This window comes from Solea senegalensis, linkage group LG20 (assembly GCF_019176455.1).
Source record: "Solea senegalensis isolate Sse05_10M linkage group LG20, IFAPA_SoseM_1, whole genome shotgun sequence".
Lineage (NCBI taxonomy): Eukaryota > Metazoa > Chordata > Actinopteri > Pleuronectiformes > Soleidae > Solea > Solea senegalensis.
In genome coordinates, this window is record NC_058039.1 from 3,083,000 (window position 1) to 3,107,180 (window position 24,181).

A 24,181-nucleotide genomic window follows, 5' to 3' on the forward strand; every position below is an offset into this window, starting at 1 on the left:
TGAACAGGGGAGTTTTTATTGTATGTAAAGTTATAGCATTTTAGACCCATATTGGGATTATTGGGGCAATTTTGGCCACCAAAAGAAACATGTCAGTGTAAATAATGCAAATCTCACAGATTCTCCCACTTTTCTGTATTGGTCTGTTTGTCTGACTGTGCTTTTTGAGTCATACAACTGAGAGAACTGAGTTCACAGCTCAGAGATGTCAACCAGCCAAAGGATCAAAGGTGTGTGTGTGTGCGTGGGACTTTGGTTCCACTTGCTATAACGCACTTCCAGCCATCAAATAACCTTGTGGTCACTCTCATGTCTACAGTGGCCAATGGGCTTCGGCCACAGTGCATCTGCCACAGGGTCGTGAACGTATCAGATGTCCAAAAAAATACACACCTCCTTGTTTCACTGTGGCCAACCTGCCATTTGGCACAGTGATGTGATTCCGGACATGTTGTTTATGTCTATTTGCGCTGGTTTGGATGGTGATTTTATAAATAGAAAACTCACTCACTACACAATGGAGCGCTTCATACAAAGAGTCTCTCTCATTCAGTCAATAATATATATATATAATATAATGAATGTCCTTTATGAGCTGCACTACCCTATTGTAATCTATTGTTAGATGTATTGTTTGATAACTGCCTCATCAGTAAACATTTACATGAGAGTGCAGGTCAGGTTTCACCAGACTCTACTTCAGATACCCGTATTAATGTGGTGTTTTATATCAAGTTTTTATCAAGTATTTGTCATTTACTCATATAACAAGAGTGGTTGTAAATTTAACAATATTTATTATTCTTATATTTATTTAACCCTAAATATTAGGCATTTAAGGTTAAATACAATTATAAATAAAATCACGTGGAACACTGGTAACTTTTCCAAGGATGTCTGAATAATTGTTAGATGCACTGTATAGTTTTAACATGATTTGACTTGGAAAAGGAGTAATGTGCATGAGAAATGATGTCATCTGCATAAAAATAATAATATAAGTTATTGTAATGTTAGCAAATGTTAAATGAGAGTGGATCAAGCATAGAACCTTGGGGTACTCCGTTGACAGATGACAGAGCTGTGACTGAAGAGCAATGTTCAATTGGTCCACCACTTTGGTCCAGACTAAAATATCTCAACAATTGTATGCGTTTCCATTAAATTTCATTGCCCTCATTTGAAAAATCCACATTACTTTGGTTTCTATCATGAGGTTGACATTCTGTATTTACTAACATTGTTGTTCCTTTGATTTATCACCTCTCACTATGATAAAATACTTAACTTTGGGACCGAATAAACACTAATGAAATTCTATTCTCCTTGGTGTCTGTGCTTGATTTGTGGTTTACAAAATTTGTGGTCCCGTGCTCATCATTTAGGATATTTGCATGACCATGTTGTTACATTTTAACATGCGTAACATGGCTCATTCAGGTTTAATTATATGCTCCAAGGTAAATTGTCCTTTTATTTTTTCAGGCTGCTATTGCTGATCCCATATTGATCACTTGGTTTATTCCACAGTCATGTGGGATCAGAAATTAAAGCTCTTTGAATTGTCTGAGGCCGATTATGTTTATACAGTAGATGACGCTCCTTAAATCTGTGCAATTAAAATCAAACAGAATACACATTCATGTAAGTGAGTGATTCAACCCTGCCAATCCCTTACATGACAAATGGGATTATTGTCATAGATGTCAAGGACACCGTCGTGCAGCCTAGCTACACGTCCAATGTTGCTTGCATATTCTTCCACATGGCTTCCTTTAAACAACATTATTAAAAATGCCTCCAGAGAGTGACCTATTTATAAGTCAGATGTGATTTCACCAAGTGGTTGTCAGTCAGACAGTTGGTTTCAGGAGGCTGTACACGTTCTCAACACCTTTCATTGTGAGTTTTCTTCTGCAGGGGGAAGCAAAGACATCTGAGCCTCCTGTGGCACTTTCACTCTCTGGTGCAAGGTGAGCCGTTTTTTATTTTTACTTGCAACAATTCAACACACATGTTTGCATGCTTTGTTTTGCACCATACCTTACAAATATTTCAGAGCAGGTGTAGGTGTAGGTGTAACAAAGGTAAGTGTAGGTAAGTTACAAAGTATACATAATACTTTGTTACTGTACTTAAGTACAGAATTCATATATTTGTACTTTACTTTGTTATTTATATTTGTAGCAAATTTTACTTTCGAACTTGCAACCATTGCGACCATGATGTATTTCGCACACAGGGTACCGGTCTTAACCACTGAGCCACTCCACCTCCACCACTTTTACTCCATTACATTTCCTCTAACTATCTTTATTACTCATTACTGCCAAATTAATTTACGATGCTGTTGTGATATAAAGATGTATATTTTAGTCAAATAAAATCTGGTATTTCATTGACTTTATACGATAAATGTCCCCGTTTTGTTTCCTTTGCTCTATTTTGGGCAACAACACAAAGACTCCGCTGTTCATGTTGCACTGCGTAAACACCCTATAGTCCCTTTAGTCTTATGCACATTATTTTTACTCTAATCTCATGAGCTCACTGGTCACAGTTGTTTTCCGCCCCTTGGAATCCAAATCTCCACTGAGACCATAAACAGCTCGTAGCTGTGAGTGACAGACAAAGATCCATGTGTGGTTCCACAATGCGGCCACAAGATTTGCCTGTGTTAATTTTAACTCTGGCTACACCCAAGTGTCCAGCACCTGTGCCGCGAAGGGAAATGACAGTGAGTATGAACTGTTTGTCAAAGGTCAATGAGCGGTGCCTCGATCACTGTGTGCCAAACTGAGTCGTAAAAATGAAAACCTGGTCTTTTGTGTGGGATTGAGGACTGGGTGATGTAAGACTCAGCTGCACACAGATCACAGTTAAAAATACATCTCTACTTGATGCACTTGGGATCAGAGGATCAGCCCTGGCAACAAATGCATCATCACAAACATAGAACACATCTTCTTTATAATGATAACATTTAAACTGCACACACAGTGTACAAGAGTGATGCAGGTAGTTGAAGGCAAACCTTGAATTATTTTGCATATGCAAAATTCCCTTAAATTAAATTAGAACTGGAATTTAGGAGGTGGAGTGGCTCAGTGGTTAAGACCCTACCTTGTGTACCAAAGACATCATGGTCGCAAGTTCGATTCCACCCCTGGCTAATTGTACTTGATTCCATTGTAAGTTGCTTTGGATAAAAGCGTCTGCTAAATGACATGTAATGTAATGAATGTTTGACAATTTATTATAAGCATCAAATCATAATACAACAGAAAAGAATTATGACTAAAAAGGAGAACATACAATTCACACATTGAATAAAGAATATGAAAAACCCTAACTAGTAAAAGTAAATACTGTATGTTCCTGTTTGTTCCTGTAATTAACAGGTCAAGTGAAAGTAATGTGTTGGGGTGTGGTTCAAACATCTGCCAGGAGAGGCTGGACAAACAGACATTTTGCATTTCACAGTTGGTGTTAAATGTTCTTTTGTTTCTATGCTTTGTAAACACAAGATCTTGATAGATGTCTCCACCCTACTCCATAAGACAATACCAGTAAACAGAAACCAAAGTTTTGGAAAGTTTTCATAAAAAAAAGGGATATATGAATATGGTAATTAAATAACTTACAAAAATATAAAAGCGTGTCTTATCCCACTTGAAAATAAGACAGACGTGTAAATGAAAACAAAGTAATACAATTATAATTTTAAGAATTGAAACTGCTTCTGCAGTTCTACAAACTTGCTTGTTTAAGAAAATAAATTAACATAATTTAAGAGCATGTTTTGTCTTATTGATAATAATAATAATAATAATAATAATAATAATAATAATAATAAACAGCTGACTTACATCATTATTAAGATTCAAAATTAATATCAAGATAACAACCGAAACAAAACACTTCTCTCGCATCACACCAAATCTCGCGTTATTTGGACGTAGTGGTCACGTATGGATAGCATCGTGGGCTAATCTACCGCGAGCTGCCTTTAAGTAGGTACGCCGTGTAAAAACACACGTTTAGCACGATTCAAAAACACAGACCACCCTTCCCTTGATATACTAGATATACTCTGGACGCATGGTCTCCTGTGAAGGGCCTGTCCGTTGTGTTTGCCGAGCCCTGCGGTAGCTAGGTGGCTAACGCCTATTGGTTGGTGTTGGTGGTGAAGCGAGGATCAGTATTGAACCAGGAAGGTGGAGCAGACTATCAGCCTGCACCCTGGCCTCAAAGGTTGCTCCACTCATTTGTTCGTGAAAACCACGCTAGTTAAGTCTGCTGGGAACGGAATAAAGGTAACTGCTGCTCAGTTTTATTTTGTAGCGTAGCCTGTGGTCTGTAAAGTTGGTTAATTTTGGCTAAATGTGACGAGTATCATTTACGCTGGTGCTTTGAGTAGCATCATGGACAGCTTCAACCAGTTTGGTCGGGATTCATAATGGTTTGCTGCCGCTGCGGCATCTGAACTTAACCATATTATTTACAATTGTGTAATTACTAAATGGCGTCTTGTAACCTTATCCAATCTGGGGTATCGTAGCCTTAACTATACTACAACTCATATAACACGATCGAGCATTTCTACACGAGATACTATGAAAATACTAGCTATTCTATGTTCTAATGGGAGGAAGAGAACTTTCACTATCTGTTATTATTAAAACCATTCACATAAAATGTACTAATTGCAAACGCTCCTGTTGTGCAACCTATAATAGGACAATCCTATTTTAACAGTAATCAATATTATTTACGTGTATCTGAAATAGCAACATTTACTATACGTTAATTAGTTTGTCTCATATAGTTCAATAAAAAAATATTCAAAGTTTTGCCCTAATCTTGTATTTAGCTTCTTCAGAAGGTTAACCTGCAACTACTCTGAAAACAAGACTCAAACCCATATCCACTGTTGTTATATTTGCCAATTTCAATGGTCCATTTTAATAGAAAACTATTGTATTTTAGGCTATAGTTAGTAGTGTAGGCTTTTGAACACATCTCATCTTAATAAATCTTAATACAATTATACATGACACATCTAACCACTGATCTCTGAAGTAGTAACATGTAGCTTTATTTTATTGCAGTGTATGTTGCTGTAAATGGTGATGATTAACAAACCCAACCAAGTAAACAACTGAAGATGACTAAATCACACATTGAACCCCGGTGTGACATTTGTATACTGTTATTCATTCCCAGACTTCATTCATGTATGTTCATATGTAGTTAATGTGTAAAAAATGTAACCTTTGATTGTGTTTGCTTTTTCCCTGCTTTTGTGATTAATGTGTTGTTGCAACACTGCAGTTCGTTTTGGGATTAACAGAGAACTCCACCAACCAGACAACTAACCAGCCAAGCTTACCAAATTAAATTTGGTTAGTTCTAGACCTGAAGAGCTTTAACTCAGTTCTCTGCAACTGCTTTGCATACTTTTCTGTGTCTCAATATTGACACGGACATTTATCTCCGTATATGATGTGCGTTTCTGAGGTTTTATTCTGCAACACTATTTCACAGAATATCGACCATAAAATCAGTCTTGTTTGTTTCAGAGTAAAGAACTTGCTCTCCATTCAATTCAATTCAATTAATTGCTAATCCAGAACACATGTATTGTAATGGGTAAAATTAAGGCTTTAGAAGTGTTTTACACATTTTACCTCTGCAGGTGTGAAGTGTATTCAGGGGACACACAGACAATCACAGATGTCTGCCCCTATGCGGTAATAATGAAATGGAAACTTTTCATACTTTCACTTCCTTTTTTGCTGTAAGTGACTGTAGTGTTAGCAGCACAGAGTAGCTGGATAATGTTGTGAAAATCACCACACCAATCCTCCCTAAGGTAGTTATCATTTGGGGCATTCATTAAGGCCTGCAGGGCTTTTTCCACAGCAGAACAGCATCAGTGATGAAATTAATTTGTTATAATATATAGTATATTGTTAGTGCTTGATCTTCATGCACTTTTTAGACTAAATTAGGGATATCCCCAAAAAAATAGGCACAATAATATTGATTTGTGTGTATAAATAATAAACATAGATCTGTAGGTGCTGTTAACAGCTTGTAAAAAACATTTTATTTGAACATGAAATCAGACCAAAGTGGTTTAACTACCAAGTGCACAGGGGGACCACGGCATACAGTATGAAAAGGTTAATGGAATGTGCAATAAGGGGCTTTTGTGCACTAAAATGTCTCCATCGTCCTGCTTTAGATTTGGACAGGCAGGGGAAAAAGACATAGTCATAGCAACTGTTGTCTCTCAAACACCAACTAGAAAAGGCATTCCTCAACATTTGCATTTCACTTGTCCTCAAAGGGACTCGAATAATATGCAAACACCTCAGGCTTTGGCTTAACAGTAGGAATTGATAGAAAGATGTCACCAGTACCGCAAACGCTGCATGTTTAACATAGGGGCAAAGCTGCTGCTTTGTAACAGATTCATATTTGCAATTTTGTACATTGTTTTTGAAGAGGAAACACTTCTATTTTAAATAGGCACACAAGTTTCTTCACACATGAAGGGTTGTTTACATTTTAGCTGTATAAAGCTGTAAAAGTACCCACTGATTAAATGTAAAAAATATAAAATGAGTGCAGTAATGAAAAAGTGCACTCTCAGAAATATCCCTTCTAATCTTTCACCTCCACTAAGATTCATTTATTTAGTCATTATTGATTCAGTAGTTAATTTTTGGTCAGGATTATCTGTTTGATATTTGATAGTGGTTTTGTCTAAATATGTTACAGAATAATGTTTGGTAGTAGTAAAATGAGTAAGGTTGTTAATGGAAGAAATCCAGTGTAGGACATTTGAGGTTACTAGAATCAGCTACATCTTGATTGTTTTAAAACAAAAACAAACAAAAGACAGTGTTGTTGCCTTTAGTGTGCACATGTAAACATGCTGCTCCAACGGTATGCTACAGAGTTATGGCTGAACTTATGTGTGCTATCATCACATTGGTCTTGAATTACTTTTCTCTGACAGTCCAAGGCCATATGAGGCTTTAATTAAGGCGCAGAGGTCATGATGATAGGCAACATGGTGTCGTGGACAGTGTCCAGTCAAGTTCTGTCAGCAGGTCTTGAAATGAGTAGCTATCCCATCCTGATTCATGGGAAGGATTTGTTTGTAATGAAGAGCATTTTAACATAATGGTATAACTGTTGGTGTCTGTTTCAGTCGCACAGCGCCACCTTCACCTAACAGTGCAGTTTAGAAGAGTTTGTTTCAGTGCAGTTATTTGTATTTCCATTGTCAAAAAAAACAATCCTTACCGTCCCAGGTTTTGCACCCTTTTGTTGGGGTTTCCAGCACAGTGGTCCAGCTCTTAAACGGTGTACCAAGACACACTGCTGTTACTCACTCTGAATTTTCATTTCTCTGCAGTGGTAGAATAAAAAGCACAACGTGCCATTTTTAAATAATAGATATTATGACAGCAAGAAGATGGAAGGTTGCTTCTGTTTAATTGTAGCGAAGAAGAAAGAAGATGAAATGGCCAGGTGTTTTACACTTGTTTACTGTTTGTTTACTGTGTTGCATTCTTCGTTGTGGAATGTATTGGCAGGCCACACTGTGTCGCACTGGTGTTAATGTCATACTACTGTTGACACAGAAATCACCCTCAGGATTGCTTGTACCGATACTGATATATTTATGTGTTTTTCCCTGTTCCCAACTTTAGAGATCATTTAGTGTCTTCAGTTGTAAAATTAACATATTATTTTTCATAGTCATGTCACTTTAGATGTAGATATGAATCTGTCTTCTTTTGGGAACTTGGCCGATATCCGATAATACATTTTGAAGCCTATATTGGTCAATACTGATATTGTGCTCATAATATCGTGCATCCTTACAAGCAAGCAAAAGATTAGCATCAGCAACATCATTTATAAATAACAAACTTTACTTGTTTTTAAGGATAAAGGATATTCATTTTGGCCTGAGTGCAGAGATGTCGAAGGCTCCGGATTCGCATGCTCAGTCCCGCTCCCGATCAAGATCCAGGTCCAGATCCAGATCCTACTCTAGATCTCACTCTAGAAGTCGCTCCCGCTCAAGATCCAGAAAACGTCGCTACAGGTAAATCCAGTTGTGGTTTTCTGTTTTTGCATGAACCCCCCCTCTTTTTATTTAACAAATTCAAAGCCTGACTTATATAGATCGTGATTATAATTCATCAGTTGGGATATGAAAGGATATTTCATAGTTAAGTGCACTTACTCCAAACAGTGTTTAAAATCCAATGAAATGTGTAATGAATGTGTAAATGTCCTACTTGTGCTGTTGTTTTTAATATTCTGTACATTATGAGTGGTTTCTAACCCTGTTACTTAATGCAGTGCACATTTTAAGAGCTTTGTCACGTTCCTTTACTTGCTTCAGTTGACTCTTTATTTGCATAAATGCACCTGTTTTCCATTGGAAGGAAGGCTGACAATGCCTCAGGCCATTTCCATCTGCTCACATTTTGTCTCACACAAGTTTCTCGGGTAGAAAGAGAATACGTTTAAAGGTTCATGTCCTTGTACTGGAAAGACAGCATTTTCAAAATATTCACAGTGTACCTCAGTTTTCATTGAACTCAAGAAGCATCATGTCTCATGTCTTTGCTTGATTACCACCTTATTTATTTATAAGCAATGATTAATACAGACAGTTCACCAGCAGATTTAAAATTACACTGATTCCTCTCTAAACCTTTCTCAAGCGCACTCTCATCTCCGCTGCTGTCAGTTAGCAGTTCTCGTAAAGTCTATTGGCAAAGTCTTAGTCTTAGAATAAGTAGCGTGTAACATGAGACTGAAAACAGGAAAGGGCTGGTTGTAAGTTACATTCAGGCCTGGTTTTTATCTTATCTTTTGTTTGAGACTCGTTAAACTGAATGAAATAGAAGGGTAACCAAGAGCACATTCAACAGCAAATGAGAGAGAAACAAACAAATGAAAACGACACATTCTCCTTTGGTATTTTTCTCACCGCCACAATGTTAACACTGATCAACATGCGTTTAAAATCTATTGATCTCATTATGCAGCATTACTGGTACAACTTTGCTTCACACCCATTCACACAGACACATGTCAACATCACACACATCTGTAGTCAGACTTGTTGTAATGTTAATGTTACAAACAGTCTGTGTCCTGAATGTGCCCTTTGTCCTCCACATGCAAAAATGTGACTGACAGTTTTGCATATGGGATGTCTTTTCTTTTGTGATTAATTGAGCACTATTCAGGAGAAGACCCAGTGACAAGACCAAACTCTTTATACCTGGTAGAAGTCAATTCATGTAATGCAGTCCGTTATTAGTCTTTGTATTGGACAGGATTTTTACAGCTTTGGCATCATGCCAGTAAAAATAAGAAATATAGGAAATATTATATATTAATATGATAAGAGATGGAATAATCCAGATAAAAAATACATGTAATAGTGGCACTCTATGTACTTATCTCCTCCTGTGTAATTTATGAGGCATATGAGTCTTGCAAATCATCTGTCTGCACCGGTGTCATGTGGAAGAATGCAAAGTAAGAGTGACATAAGTGTTACATGTGATTTTTTTTTGTGAAGCAACTTGTGGTCTGACTGTGGGAAAGTGACGGGGGTTTTATTGTTTTTCATTTTCTTTAGCAGAGGTCATGGGCTCCATCTGCTGGTCTGATACCAGGTTGATCGTATTATAAAATATGATATAAAATAGCCTTTCTGCATGGAGTTTGCATGTTCTCCCTGTGTGGTTTTCTCCAGGTTCTATGTTTTCCTCCAACAGTCCAAAAACATGCAATATGGGGATTAGGTCAATTGCTATGCTATCCTCATTGCTTCGTATGTATGATGTTAGTAATTGTAATATGATCTAGTGGTTTTCTTTTGTCATTAAGAATTTTCGCTGGGCTGGACACTGAGAGGTGTAATGCCGCCTTCCAGTTTTCTGTTCTTTCATTGCATCTGCCTTTGATTTATTGTTTTAATTTACTCCTTAATATGAATTTTGGTTCGCTGTAGCAGATTAATGTTAGAAGGAGCAGAGCTTGAAGTTTCATGGCAATAGTTTGGCATGGTATAATAAACAATATCTTTTGTGCCAGGTTGATGGTTAAGTAGACATCATATATGAGTTGAATACTGTCTGTATCTCAGGTGCTGAATGTGGATTCTTTGATTTCCCTGTGACTCCTGATTCAGGACGTTGTCTGGTGGTCAGACTGGTATTGTTTTCTGCTGTCCTTGTTAATTCAGTATCAAATCAAATAGATTTTTTTGTCCCATCAGGGAATTTCTTCTTGGGCAAAATTGCATTAACAGCTGCTCAAAAACACTTCAAAATGATATAATACATTAAAATGTAGACAAGAACAGACATTAAAACACAAAACCCTATAAAAACAAGGCATTAAAATCCAATGACCATAGTGCAATAAGTGCTTTTTGAGGTACATGGCAGTATCTCAGAGTCCTTGTCCACGGTGTTTTCTATTTCACTAAGTTGAAAAATTGACGTTTTTTCTTCTTCTCCCTCATTCAGCTCTAGGTCTCGTTCCCGCTCTCGATCCCACTCTCCCTCCTACAGAAACCATCCTCGGGACTATCAGAACAACAGAGGCGGGTTTAGAGGCTACAACCGAGGCTACAGGAGGCCGTTCCACTACCGAGGCAGAAACCGTGGCTACTACCAACGTGGTCATTACCAGAACAGAGGAGGAGGCGGCGGCTACAACAACTATAAATCCAACTGGCAGGGTGGTGGGGGTGGCGGCGGCGGTGGAGGTGGAGGAGGCTGGCACGATCGCCACTATGACCAGGATCACCACTCACACAGTCCCAGGAGGGGGCGCTCCCGCTCCCGCACACCCAAGAAGCGCTCAGGCAGCCGGAGCCACTCTCGCTACTCCGATCGCTCATCGTCAGGCAGATCTCGGCGCTCCAGACGCTCCAGCTACTCCTCTAGATCCAGGTCCTCGTCCCCTCGCCATCGCAGTAGCAAGAACAAACGCAGTACCAAGGACGTTAAAGAAAAGATAACAGAGAGTCAAGTAGAGAAGGGAGCAGACGGCAGCGCCATTGAGAAGGCATCTGGGGGGAAATGGATCGACTTAGACGTCAGCCCCAAACAAACCAATCCAAAAAAGAAAGAAGATGGACCCGCTGGCTCTGAATCCAAAGGCGCCGGTAGTGGTGGATCCCTGTGGAAAACTATCGGCAGCGTTACCCCTCCAGCTAAGAGTCCCACAGAGTCGGGACAAACCGCCTCCTTCGGCGGCTTTGGGTTCTTCTCAAAGGAAGATGCCAAAGCAGATAAGACTGTGATCTCTGCTGCCTTCAAAAAGTATGTCCATTATATTTATTTCAGTGGTTTGACATTGACATTTTGTTTTTATTTTTTATTCTTCCTAACAAATGATTATTTCTCTCTCAAACATGTTTAGCCATTTTCAAAGATCCTTGGAAGAGTACAGGTTAAAAAAGGAATGAAACATAAGACTGATGCTTTTAAGTCCATTGAAAATATAGCCGGCTTTTTTCTGTGCACTGAGAGGAAGTTACTTAGGACGATGGTTGTTAACGTGAGTATAATTGTTGCTATGAGAATCTTGGTCTGTACTGTTTACATAAGGGATGGGCATTTTTGATGGGCAATATTACTAAATATTAGTGATGTTGGCAAGTTTATCTTCTGTTAGGACAAATATTCATTTTTATATGTTATATCCAGCCAGTGTAATGAGCACAAAAATAATCATGTACGGAGGGTAAATCAAGTTTTAATGCTGACCTGAGTACACATTATTGTAAAAAAAAAATGTCCAGCTGCTCGTGAACCACTTTGCGAATAAGCACCTTTAAGTGGGAAATTCCTTTTACCATACTTGTTTATTAGCTTCCTTATTGTATTGAATGATACCTTTAGCATTTAGCATCTAAGTAAAATGGAAATTGGTAGCCTGTCTCTCTCCAAAGGAATCAATTCTGCCAACCACAAGGGGGCACTGTCACTCACAGTTTATTTCCTCTTTGTGTCACTAAATAGTTATCTTGAATGTGTGGCCAGATTTATTAAGTTAAATACTTAATTTTAGAACCAGAAAAAAGTATATATGTTTTTGGCGGCAGTTTTGTAGCAGGACAAAGAAGCTGTTTTTTCATTCATCATTCATGGAGAGAATTTCACCCTTGTGTTTGGCGTTTGTCAACATCTGTAGTAAAGCTAAGAAAATCAAGAGTGATAGATTTAGGAAGAATGTAGGTAGACAAGACTGATGAGTGAGTCCCAAGTGTTTAGGACCAGAAATATTAATTGCTGTATCACATTCTCTCTGTGGTGATTCAGAGGCCTTAATATGTTCAATCCTATTCTTTTTTCAGATTCTTGGCTGAGAATAAAAACAAAAAGCAAGAGGATGAAGACGAAAAGGAGCACAGCACTACAGACAGGGAACCAGAGAAAGGAAGCAAGTCTGAAAACCTTTTCAACATCTCGTCCGCATCTTTCGACTCCAAGGAAGACAAGACACATCCCTTCTTCGATGCTGGGGAAGAGGAGTTCCTGAAGTCCCACGGACTGAAAGACCAGGACATTGAGGAGGACGGCGAGATCAAGCCGACATTGACAGCTCGAGACATTTTCGGGAAATGGGGCGATGAGCCAAGTTGTTCAACGTCCTATCCTTTGGCAAAGGAGAAAACCCGGAGAGACGAGGAAGAGATCGAACCCATGGAGGAAGATTTGTACCAAAGCCGTAAGCACAGCTCAAAGAAAGAGGAGAGGGCCAAGAAGAAGGAGAAGAAAGAAAAGTCCAGGAGGAGTCCGTCTCCTCCCACATCTTCAAGAGAGAAAGACCGTCCACTTTTTCCTGGAGCTTTTCCTCCTCACGAGGATCCGCCTTTACGTCTGTCTGCTTCGAGGAAGGACTTTGAGCTCAAAGTTGCTTCTTTAGATGAGATGCCCAGGTATATCCAGTAATATCCATCCATTTATCACAGTGTCACTGTAATATACATTGTACAAAACACACATAGACTTAAACAGTCAATTAATATATAATTAATATAATTTGAAATATTGATTACTGCCCTAAGCTAATGACATACTTTTCCACCTCCAGCAAGTTCACATGAAAACCGGTAATTGGAAATGCAATATTTAGCAGCTGGTGGCCCAGTCATTACATAATAAAATCAATTCTTAATTTCACTTTTTTAATACAACGTCTTTGTCCTGCATCAACGGTCACTGTCGTAGGGATTTTTGCATTAAACCTTGATCGTATTTTGTTTCAGCTCATCCCTGTTTAAAGATCACTTCACGCCCCGGGATCTCCTGAATACCTCCAAGAAAGATCCAGAGTTTCACTCAGTTTTCCAGCACATTCAGGCAGCACAACTGCGTCGCAGCCCCTCTGAGCTGTTTGCTCAGCACTTAGTCTCAATTGTGCATTATATCAAAGGTACAGTATGAAATGTGCTCGTCTGGTCCAGACGCAAAGGTGACGAGGGCAATTGTTGGTATATTTGATATTGGTTATTTATATTTGTTTGTTGATGCTGCAGCGTGTGTGAAATAATCCTCCTGTTTTCTTGTTGATTTGCAGCTCAACACTTCAAATCCTCAGACATGACTTTAAGTGAGCGGTTTGCCATGTACCAAAGAAAAGCTATGGAGGTAGAAATGATGAAGCCAAGGAAGAGCCCAGAAATCCACAGGTATGTGCAACGTTTACAATATATTCAACGAAGACTTTCCTTTAGTGTGCAGTGATATTTTTATAACTCCCACCAACTGACGTGGCTGCATTTCCTCCTCCTTACAGGAGAATTGATGTTTCCCCCAGTGCCTTTAAGAGGCACTCTCACCTGTTTGAGGATATGGAGGAGACGATCTACAAGGTGACCACCCGCCCTTTTGAAATTTGACGTGTTTGGAACAAGCAAATTTGAGACGATCCAAAGCAGCAGTGTTCAGCTTTGTGCTTTTCTTTCAAAGGATGCATATTTCTAAAACAAAAGAGCCCAATTGTGTTTTGTAAGTGCCAAGCAAGTTCCCCCCCAGCCTATGAGATATGGTTATTGATTGGGTATATACGAACCCAAGAAAAGGCTAAAAGGAAGTCAATTAAGATCCTGAGTCCAAGCCTCTCAAGGGACGCTTATCAGTGCCATTACCTTGTAAGTATTTTTCCTAAAAAGAAAAAAATCAAGCTACAAAAACAACAGAAATTGTATTGATTTTAAAGTGCTACATGCATGCCGCTGGTTACCACAAATACTACAAATACATACTATATTCTTAATTATTTTTGTGAACGTTTTGTACCACACTTGCGAACATAATTTTGTAATGCATTATTCAGAATTCACATTTTCACAACAAGAGGAAACAGTACTTCTATATGTATACATCGTTTTAATGTGTAGCAGGTTTTCATTCGTTTTAACATTATACAGTTAGTGTTTTATGAATCTGAAGAATTGCTTTCTTGATTGCCTCATTCAAAAATTACCACATCCCAATTTGCAAACAGCTGGTGAAGAATTAAATAAATCAATATCTCTCTGCAGGACCCAAGTAAAAAGTTCAAAGGCGACGTCATGGACCTTCGGCTGGATATTGAAAGACGCAAGCGGTTTGCAGGGAAAGAGCGTGACTGCAAGCAAGAAGGTGCCAGGAGCCCGGGAGGCTCCCGGGGGCCCAGCAGAGAGAGGTCCTCTGATAAAACTGGGAAACACCACAAAAAGTCCAAGTATGCTCCATTGGGCACTTCTTCACAGACCCAGATATAGATGTTGAAAACAGGATTAACTGTTGCTACTGAGGACATGTTCAAGTGCTGATAACAGATAACAGTGTTGCTATACCACCATCATCATCATCATCATCATGTTATCATGCAGAAGTTCTACTCTTCACACATTTATAAGTGTTATAAAATAGTGGCTGAGAATGTGAACGACAACTGTGGAGTACACAATTATGGAGTAATTCCTGAAAAGTAATTCTGTTCAGGACACACAGCGGCCCTGATTAGCATAACTCCTCCTCGAATGCATTATCTGTTTACCCACTCACTCATGAGTAGCAACACCTAGTTAGTCGAGATGTCCTGGTCCTGAAAACACACAGAAAACCTCAAGACTCCTGCTCTGAGGCTGCAGTACCACTGACAGAGCAAGAGAGAGCCAGAGAGCAGGACTGGCTTAACCAGCTCTGTGTTTGTGTACAGTCAGTGTCATTAAACTGATGAAAATGTCACTAATATCACTTATATACTACAACATGATCAGGATGTGAGTGAGGGCTACTTTTTTCTCTGTAGTTTTATGTTTTTGAACTGGCCGGGTTATAGCGAGGAAGTGAATGCATCAGCTAAATTTCATTTTAACAGCTAAATTGTTAAAAAGAGTTAAGACTGTCTGACTGATAAATAGGTAGGACATCACAATATTGGTATTTAATGTAAAAGTAATAATGTTTTTTTTTTTTTTATCAGGGTGCAGTGAGTTCCCATTTTGTTTACACTCACTGTTTTTTACCCCACAGGAAGGGTAAGAAGAAAAGGGACCGCTCCCCATCCTCCTCCTCATCTTCATCCTCTCCGTCCCCTTACCCTCCACCTTTCCGAGGTAAAGAGTACATGGGGGAGGGGATGGAGCACTCGGAGGAGGGCTATGTTCACTCGCGTTATCCTCCACGAGACAGCGGTGGACCTGGAGACAGAGGCCCTCGAGATTTTGAGGGCCACATCCCGGAGAGAGGCCGAGGCCGTGGATTCGTAAGTTCCCACCCGGGCGCTGTGCATTTCTTCTTCTTCTGTTTTTGCTTTTCAAAGTACTGACATCTCATCTTCTTGCAATTCTCTGTCCTAATGGCGCCACAGTAAACTGCGCTTCTCTGCTCTGTTCCTTCCTCCTAATGCTAAGGAACTTAATGTGGATGATGATGATAATGATGATGACACTCTATCATACATATTCCATGCACTACCTGATTTTTATTAAGGTAATGTAGCGCAAATCAGTGGAACCACTCATCACTAATCCAATGCCTAATTTCCGTCAGTATGAGTTTATTATTCTGTTCTGTTCTCATCATCCCTGTGTTCTCTTCCTTTTTGACTCTGACTTGTACCAGGTTTATCAAAATCCTCCTCCATCTTATTGTTGAACACGTGTTTTGTCTATTGGCTGCTTTTTAATAAAGCACCTGCTATTTTAATTTCAGTTCCCAAGAGTCAGAGGAAGAGGCTGGAATAGGGGAAATTATCCAGGCAACAACAGCAACGGAAACCCGGCAAATGTAAATCCTCAGCAGCGCCCCCCAGAGGAGGAGTGGGACCCTGAGTACACTCCCAAGAGCAGGAAATATTACCTGGTGAGTCCTTATTAATTTGAAATGGAGAATATCCTTTTGATATTTGTGAATTTAGAGAGTTACTTTTCTTCGTGTCATCTTAACCTTTACCATCCTCTTGTTCTCCTTCCAGCATGACGACCGCGACGGAGAGAAAACCTGGGTTGACAACCGCGGACGAGGCCGAGGTGCGTTCCCCGCTCGCCGCGGGCGCTTTCTTTACAGGAAGGGAGGCAGCAGCCCGAAGTGGACCCACGACATGTTCCAGGGAGGAGAGGAGCGGGAGCTGGGAGACGACGGCATAGACGTCGACCATAAAGACGTGAAGGGCGCTGGAGACGCCGTCGGCCTGAAGCAGTAAACCCGCTCCACACGCTGACTGTGATGATTAAAAGGTTATTTTTCCTTTTCAAACTATTTCCCTCCTCTTGAATCCATCTCATCGTTTAACAGTTTAAGACATGTTTAGTTGAGGACAGAACTGTAACTGACTTGAATGAAGAGCGGCACTCTTGTTACCTGTGTATGTGAGATGAGCTGATATTCGACATTGTTGTTGTTATTTTTTTATGTGATGGTTTTGTTTTGCAGCTGGAGGACTTAAATATGAGAGAGATAACTGAGGCAACAGAGACAGATATTCTCTGCAAACATATTAAAATAAGAAAGAAGTGTTTGTGCCTTAGAAAATAAACGATTACTAATAATATATGATTGTGTTATCTGTGTGAAGGTTCAGCGACAGTGCAGCAGGTGCTGCTCCACTTCTGATCCAGTGTAGGATAACGTTATATATTTGCTAGTTTTGTCTTTTCTTTTTTTGAGGCTGTGATAAATTGTTGACGTGATTGCATGAAATGTTTGATTCATACCTCGCTCCATGGGACCAATCTGTCATGAGCGATTGACTTGTTATTTGTCAGTGGTGCCTTCTTATGGGATTCATGAAGATGAGTGTGCGAGCTTTTGAACACGACATGTTTGACATTCAAATGGAAGTTAAATTCCATTGGTATGGTTGCGAGGAAATGGCAATGATGTTATCTTAATGTCATGTTTGGGAAATTGAGAAAAGATCTGAATCTAATCATTTCTTCCTTGAACCATTACCTTCATCCCCAGAAAAGAAATGGCAGATTTAAAACACAGAGCAAAACTGGAGCTTGAAAATCTGAAATCTTCCACTCGTAATGTCATAATTTAAATGGACTAAATGTGGTAAAACACAATCTCATTTGAAGGCACCAGGTGTTACCATCTTTTAAACCAGTTAACTGTTGATGTTTGTCACTCATTATCTGAGCTTGTACACCTCACCTGTATTTGTCATTAGGAAAGGGGCAAAATATTTCTGTGTGAAGCTTTATTCTCATTGATTGTGGCTGATATTATTATTTCCTTTTTTTTAAAAAAAGAAGCATTTATTAGAATTGGCATCAGATTCGTTTGACACATTTGGTTTTCTGTCATATAAATGACATAGGTAATAACTACTGTCCTTTATGAAGACTTTACTAAAAAAACATGTATAGATTAAATAAACTAAATTATTAGTGGTTGAGAGAGAGGGGGGAAATAAAAAGTGAATATCCTGGGTTTTAAACACACGTACTGCAGTGATCCTCTTATAAATCTGCAGTTTTTTTCCCTGATACTATTGAAATTTTCATGTAGCAAAATATGAAAGTGCACATCTTAAAGAATAGTCGACACAAACTAGCAGAACTAGTTTGGTGAATCTTACTGTGCTGCGTTGTCCCACGTTTGTCTGTACATAGTGCATGTTCTAAAATAAACTGTAGAAGTGTATTATTATTTTTCTTTAATCAAAAGTTGAAAAGTTTTTTACTGTTCTCGAGAGCTTTGAAATACTTGTCTTTTAATTTTCAATAAATTCTTTTGTTTTGGGGCAATTCTGTTAAAAGTGTGTTTTTTTAAATTATGAAGCTTCCTTGTAAGTTTGGTCCTTATTGTATTCTACATATTAACTGAATGGCTTTGTTAAAAAATATTTTTTATGACTAAATTGTAACTATGTTCTTCTTCAGAACTTCTTTTCACTATGCAAAAATAGATTCAATTTGTAGTTTTTAGCTTAGCCCAAAATATTTACATATTTTGCCACCAGTAAAAATATTTGTAAATGTTTTACACTGATTTCAGAGGAACAACATAAACATTACTGTAATTTCTTTGTAACAGCAGATTAGAAAAACTATTAATAATATTTTCGGCTTTTTAAATATTAAATTATGTAAAGTACCTTTTGCATATGTTACAAAAAATTTAACATTTTAAAGGAATCTCTTATAATGGGCAACACTGTCAAAACCCATCAGATTTGAAGGAAATGTGGTGGTAAATTTAACATGGGAAGTCCCATTTAACCCATTTAGTTCAGATTTGTATTGGGTGACGGTAGCTCAGTGGTAGAGTGAGTCGTTTTACTTCTTGGAGGCTGTGGGTTCCACTCCCAGCTCTGTTAGTCCAGATGAGTGATAGAAAAATGTGCTGCACATATGGCACTGTATGAAAGTGTGAGTGAATGGGCAAAACTGTAATGTAAAGCTGCTGTGAGTGGTCATCAAGACTAGAAAAGTGCTATATAAAAACAAATCATTAGTGAGACAGTAAATATCTATAAGCAGGTTAAGTTTTGCAGGTGCCAGTATGTAAAATAAATCGGATGGTCTGTCATAGTTTGTGTTTATTTATACATTCATAAGACTTCAAACCATCTTCTCTTTGTAGCTTGTATTTACCTACGAAAATTCTCTAAGAAAGTGAAGAAGCTTTTATCAGTATTTCGAAATAAAAGCATCATTTATTGTAACGCACACACACACACAAAAAGTGTTTCTTAAACTTCAATACAGAATCATATTCATGAGCACTTCTTGTAAAATTGATGGAATGTCAAAGCAATGTTCAGTTTGAGCTCATTTTTCAATTTAGACACTTGTGAATAAACAGTGAGCACACAGCATGAGGCCACGAGTGTCTCATTTGGACCGTCCTCTCACTATAACAATCTACAATTCAACCACTTATGACCTTCGGGTGACAGTGGACACACACTCAGCAGTCATAACATAATCAAGAGTGGAGGAGGAAAACTTAGTGGACAGAAAACAACTGTCTCCCGGGACATCGCTGGATTTACTCAAGGAAGCCCTGCTTAGGTAATAATTACAGTACAGCTCAGGTCAATGGCTCTTTCATAGACACACACAGACATGTCTTTACCAGAGAGGGTGCGCAGTGTTGTCCAACCTGAGGGGAGGGGACACAGGACAGGGGAAGACTCGGCAGACACGAGACCTCCAGGAAACTCAAGCTGCAATTAGTTGGCTCAAAGTTAACCTAAACGTCTTAAGATTGTTTGAAGATCAATAAAACAAATCCAAATAAAGTAAAAACAAAGAATGATTGACTATTTGGGTAATGCATCCAACATTCTTATGTTTGAGTATAAGAATTTAGCTTTTCTCTTTTTTAACTAAATAAATCTATTAACTTTTGCAGGGTTGGACAAACTACTTGAAAAAATGTTAAACCATTGACAGATCAATGTGGATTTCATTAACAGACAGCACGGTCCACTAAATAATCTATTTACTTTCTATCTATTATCATGAAAAGGAAAGAGCAGGGGACGAATAAACAATATGTCCTCTCATTAATAAGAAAAAATTGGGGGAAATGGCACTCATTTAAAATGAAGGTCATGTCACAATGGTTCAAATTAATTATGTTGTCCAAAATCAACCAAAAAAGTCATAGTATAGTATGTCGTCCAAAATCGGTCAAAAAAGTCAGTATAGTATGTCGTCCAAAATCGGTCAAAAAAGTCATAGTATAGTATTCAAAAAAGTCATACTATAGTATGTCGTCAAAATCATTCAGTCAAAAAAGTCATAGTATAGTATGTCGTCCAAAATGAGACCAAAAAGGTCATAGTATGTGCGCAGCCTGTATTATAAGTCATCTGACATCTGACCCAAAAACACGGGAATAATATGTGCAGGCTTAGCGGCGAGCCAGGCAGTGGCACTAAAACAACATTGTGTGGAAATAGCCCCTGAGCCTTCTCCCCATTCCTCTGCATTAAGCTTCAGTATATCCTCAGAAAGCTGAGGAACCAGTGTGGCTACTATGTTGATCTGTGCTACAATCTGCACCACTGTGCTGCATAATTTATTTTATTGCACAAGAAGTAAACCCCTATCACTCTTCCACACAATCGCAGCCTTAGTAAATGTGTTTATCTTGTTTATTGCTCTCTCTTTCTCTCTCTCTCTCTCTCTCCCCCCCCCTCCCGCTCTCTCCCTGGGTCTCTGGGGTCTGAGCGGCCCCTGTCTGCTTCCTGGTGGTGTCTGGGAGCCCAGGTCTACGAGGCACCAGGATCATTTTCCCTCTGTAGTCGTTGTCACTAGCGTGAACCCGGCTAATTCATCTTGTTAATGGCAGGTGGGTCAGTTGAGCACTATAATTGCGATTTCCGTTTTTTGTGTGTGTGGCTGTATTCCTTGATCTAATAAAAAAAGAAGAAGAAGAAGAAGCAGAAGAAGCAGAAGGAGGCTTAAAAGAAGACAACCCTCTATGTTTACTGTCTTGTTTTATGATATCATTAAGTAGAAAATCCAACAGCATTTTCAGTCCAAACTAAAGAATTTCCACATTTGGTTGTTTAATTAACTATTATGGCTTTTTTATTCTAAACTGAAACGCACTCATTTTATGTACACTTGTACGAAATAGAGTTATGGTTTTTGGGTAATTGAAGACCTTAAGTGCCACTCAGATTATATATATATTATATAGAACTGCTCATGAACTAAAATGAGAAAAGGCTTTTTTTCCTGAATGTACATAATGAACTCTGTGCTTTTTAAAGAGTTAACAGATTCATTTCAGAGTTGCCCAGAATGAAGTCAGCACTCGGTTGAAGCCGCTGGGGCGTGAATCTCCAGAGAGCAGTGGACATGAAATGAGCCCGGGCTGATTTCAGTCAGGAGGAAGGTCGTCACCGCACAAATGAAAAACATGAGAAGTGGTTCAAGGTCTAATCAAGTCCTCAGACTGCACTCACGGGGAGCAATTAAGTTCCTCCCTCTCCCTCAACATAGGTAACCAGATCCTCCTATTGACATTCTCAATAAAAGGTCATTTAGTGTATGGATAAAATGATCAACCTCCAGAGCCGGAGAACCTTCTCGGTTTAAATGAACGTGGACAGTGAGGTCGGGGCAAAAAAATGTGAGGGGTTTCAAATAAAAAAATAAAGGAAGAGTCAAACAATCGACATGCAGAATCTTCACTCGCATGGATTGAAGACCTTGGCACCGAGTCCACCCCGAACCACAGGAATTCATTATTCGTCTGACACAAAATGAAGTCCTGGTTACTTCCTGTCTTGCCTCTCATGACCACAATACCTCATCATAAGTCATCATAGTTTGACATACTTACGTATTCATTTTGAGTAAAATACACATTATTATGCTGTTTTTATCAATGAAAATGTACAAGTCGGTTGGTTATTACGTAATGCACCAACATTTTGCATCTACCTTTTTTTTATTAGAATTACATGCACGGTCTATTTCTCTGCCTGTCGGCTGCCAATCAAAGGCAGCCAGTTGAGTCACATGACAAATGTTGTCATGTGACTCTGTGATGCGGCACTCCGAGTTTCTGGTCTCTGTCTCAACCAATACTTTTACCGTGCCGATGCATCTGAATTGGATAATCCTAATTTATTGTACTTTTATTTAAAGGGTGATGTATTTAATTTCCCAAAGAATTAACGTATTATTGTTTTAGTTCAAGGGTTATTTATTTTATTATAAAGACTGTATTCATTATTTCTTTAAAGTACTATTATTAATTTGAACATTGCTGTTTTGTATTATGTTGTGTCTATTTTTGTACCATTTGTGTAAAATAACTCAGTACTTCAAACATATTATGGTCTTGTTGTGGGCAGCGTGTGAGGGTTAACAGCGACATGCCCCTATAAGCAGATGTAATGGAAATGGGACAAAATAATGGTTTGGGAAGAGTAATGTTAAATAAAGAATATTGTGCGCTCCAGGAAAACATTAAGAGGAAAGACAAACGTCAGACAAATTAAAAAAGTCTGATCGTGTGGCGACAGCCATCATTTCATTTGAGATTCTTCTGCTGCCATCCCTCCATCGCTGTTAATTATTCCGCAGCAACACACAGATTCCCCTGGGCTTTCTACCAAAAAAGCAATAAAGACTATACCACACTGACAAAACAACTGTAAAAAAAAAAGAAAAAAGAAAAGAATGAAAAAGTAACCAATTTACCAGAAAACCAATTTGGCTTGATTGGTAACACTTAAACTTTTGTGAATTTAGATTTATTGCAAAAACAGTGGAGTCTGATCGGTGTGTGTACAAACACCTCGTAAGAATATTCTGTTGGTAACACATATTCACCATTAATTACTTGCTTATTAGCATGCAAATAAGTAGCATATTGCCTCTTAATTAGTCAATAAGCCATTAACTAAGAGTTTTCTCTCAATAACCTCAGAACTATTGCTTATTAGTAATAAGTAAGGGAGTTGTTAGTATGGACTTTATAAGGTGCTAGTATCACAAGAATAGTTATTCTCCCTTAATAACACCTCATGAATATTGGTCTGTTCTTACAACAACAACTACAAGTGTTAATAGTGTCCAAATAACTCTAAATGAAGTCTTAGAACATGTTCCCCATAAGGTAATAAGGCAATAGTAAGTACTTAATAATGACTAATTAAGAGCCAATATGCTACTAATTTGCATGCTAATAAGCAACTAATTAAGAGTGAATATGTTCTCTAACCTAAAGTGTTACCCAAATGTTTAAACATTGTTATTATTAGTATTATTATTACAGTACACATTTTATGCATCATGTTCAAGCAGCCAGGCAGTTTTTATGCTAAGCTATTGTATAATAATGTACTAAAACAATAATATAGTACTATATTAAGTGTGTGCATGACTGATCTGTTACAGGACGTATCAGGCAGGCGCGTAAGCAAATTTAAATTCTGTAAGTGACAACGATCGTCTAGTTTTACATGTCTGAGATTTTTGTGTTTTTTACAAAAAAGCGACAGTGAAACAGGAGATTCATTTTTCACAGAGCACCACATAATCCAGCACTTGTACATGAGAGCAACAATCTCACAAATCATTTATTACATTAGGGAAAATAGTTTCTGGAGCAATAAAACAAATTTGGTGCTTGCTGCGCGTTGTGTATATATATATATATTTGCCGTCAGCTGAAATAATGTTTTACCATATTTAAAGATATTTCTTCATCCCCTAATTTCTACAGCAAGTTCATCTTTGTGCAAACTCTATTTTACCTCATAGATCAAGTAAGAAATAAAGCCAAAGGAAACAAAGGCAGCAAGGCAGTGGCAGGTATTCTTTTAGCTGTGTTTTTCAATTGAATTAGCATCACAGCAGGCAGTGTTGCTGCTAATACACGGGATATTGTGTGTGTTTTTTAAGGGTATTTGCTGGCTTGGATTTCTTTTTTTTTAACAGGGAATGTAATGCCAAGTTTACTAGTTAGCACTCTGGTGTTCTTCACATTTGCAGTTATTCCAGTTTAATCACTGGGAAAACATGGTGAGCGTGAGTGGGTTGCGAAGAACGACTGTCGTGGTTTCACGACAGCCGTAGCGATCGGTCTAATTTATGATTGTTTGAAATATTCTTCCCTTTAGTAAAATTTAGATGAGA

At 38.4% G+C, this 24,181-nt stretch overlaps 1 protein-coding gene across 2 annotated transcripts; it reads left to right on the forward strand.

Annotated features, from left to right (window-relative positions):
* Positions 1-1,873: 1,873 nt before the first annotated feature.
* thrap3b (thyroid hormone receptor associated protein 3b) lies at positions 1,874-18,316 on the forward strand. 2 transcript variants are annotated; one of them, XM_044052685.1, is made up of 11 exons: positions 1,874-1,973; positions 7,970-8,131; positions 10,584-11,384; positions 12,422-13,006; positions 13,337-13,503; positions 13,648-13,759; positions 13,867-13,942; positions 14,615-14,796; positions 15,594-15,825; positions 16,275-16,424; positions 16,537-18,316. In XM_044052685.1, the coding sequence occupies exons 2-11, from the start codon at positions 8,004-8,006 to the stop codon at positions 16,762-16,764; spliced, it is 2,661 nt and encodes an 886-aa protein (XP_043908620.1). In that variant the 5' UTR covers positions 1,874-1,973; positions 7,970-8,003; the 3' UTR covers positions 16,765-18,316. The 2 variants fall into 2 exon arrangements, with proteins under 2 accessions (XP_043908620.1, XP_043908619.1); XM_044052684.1 differs by lacking the exon at positions 1,874-1,973 and adding an exon at positions 3,941-4,316.
* The last annotated feature ends 5,865 nt before the right edge of the window (positions 18,317-24,181 follow it).

Bases quoted from the DNA above. Each gene is read 5' to 3' on its own strand.
- thrap3b (XM_044052685.1), top strand. From the start codon at position 8,004: ATGTCGAAGGCTCCGGATTCGCATGCTCAGTCCCGCTCCCGATCAAGA. The intron at 13,007-13,336 runs GTATATCCAGTA...ATTTTGTTTCAG, and splicing joins TCTTTAGATGAGATGCCCAG to CTCATCCCTGTTTAAAGATC. The intron at 13,760-13,866 runs GTATGTGCAACG...TCCTCCTTACAG, and splicing joins AAGAGCCCAGAAATCCACAG to GAGAATTGATGTTTCCCCCA.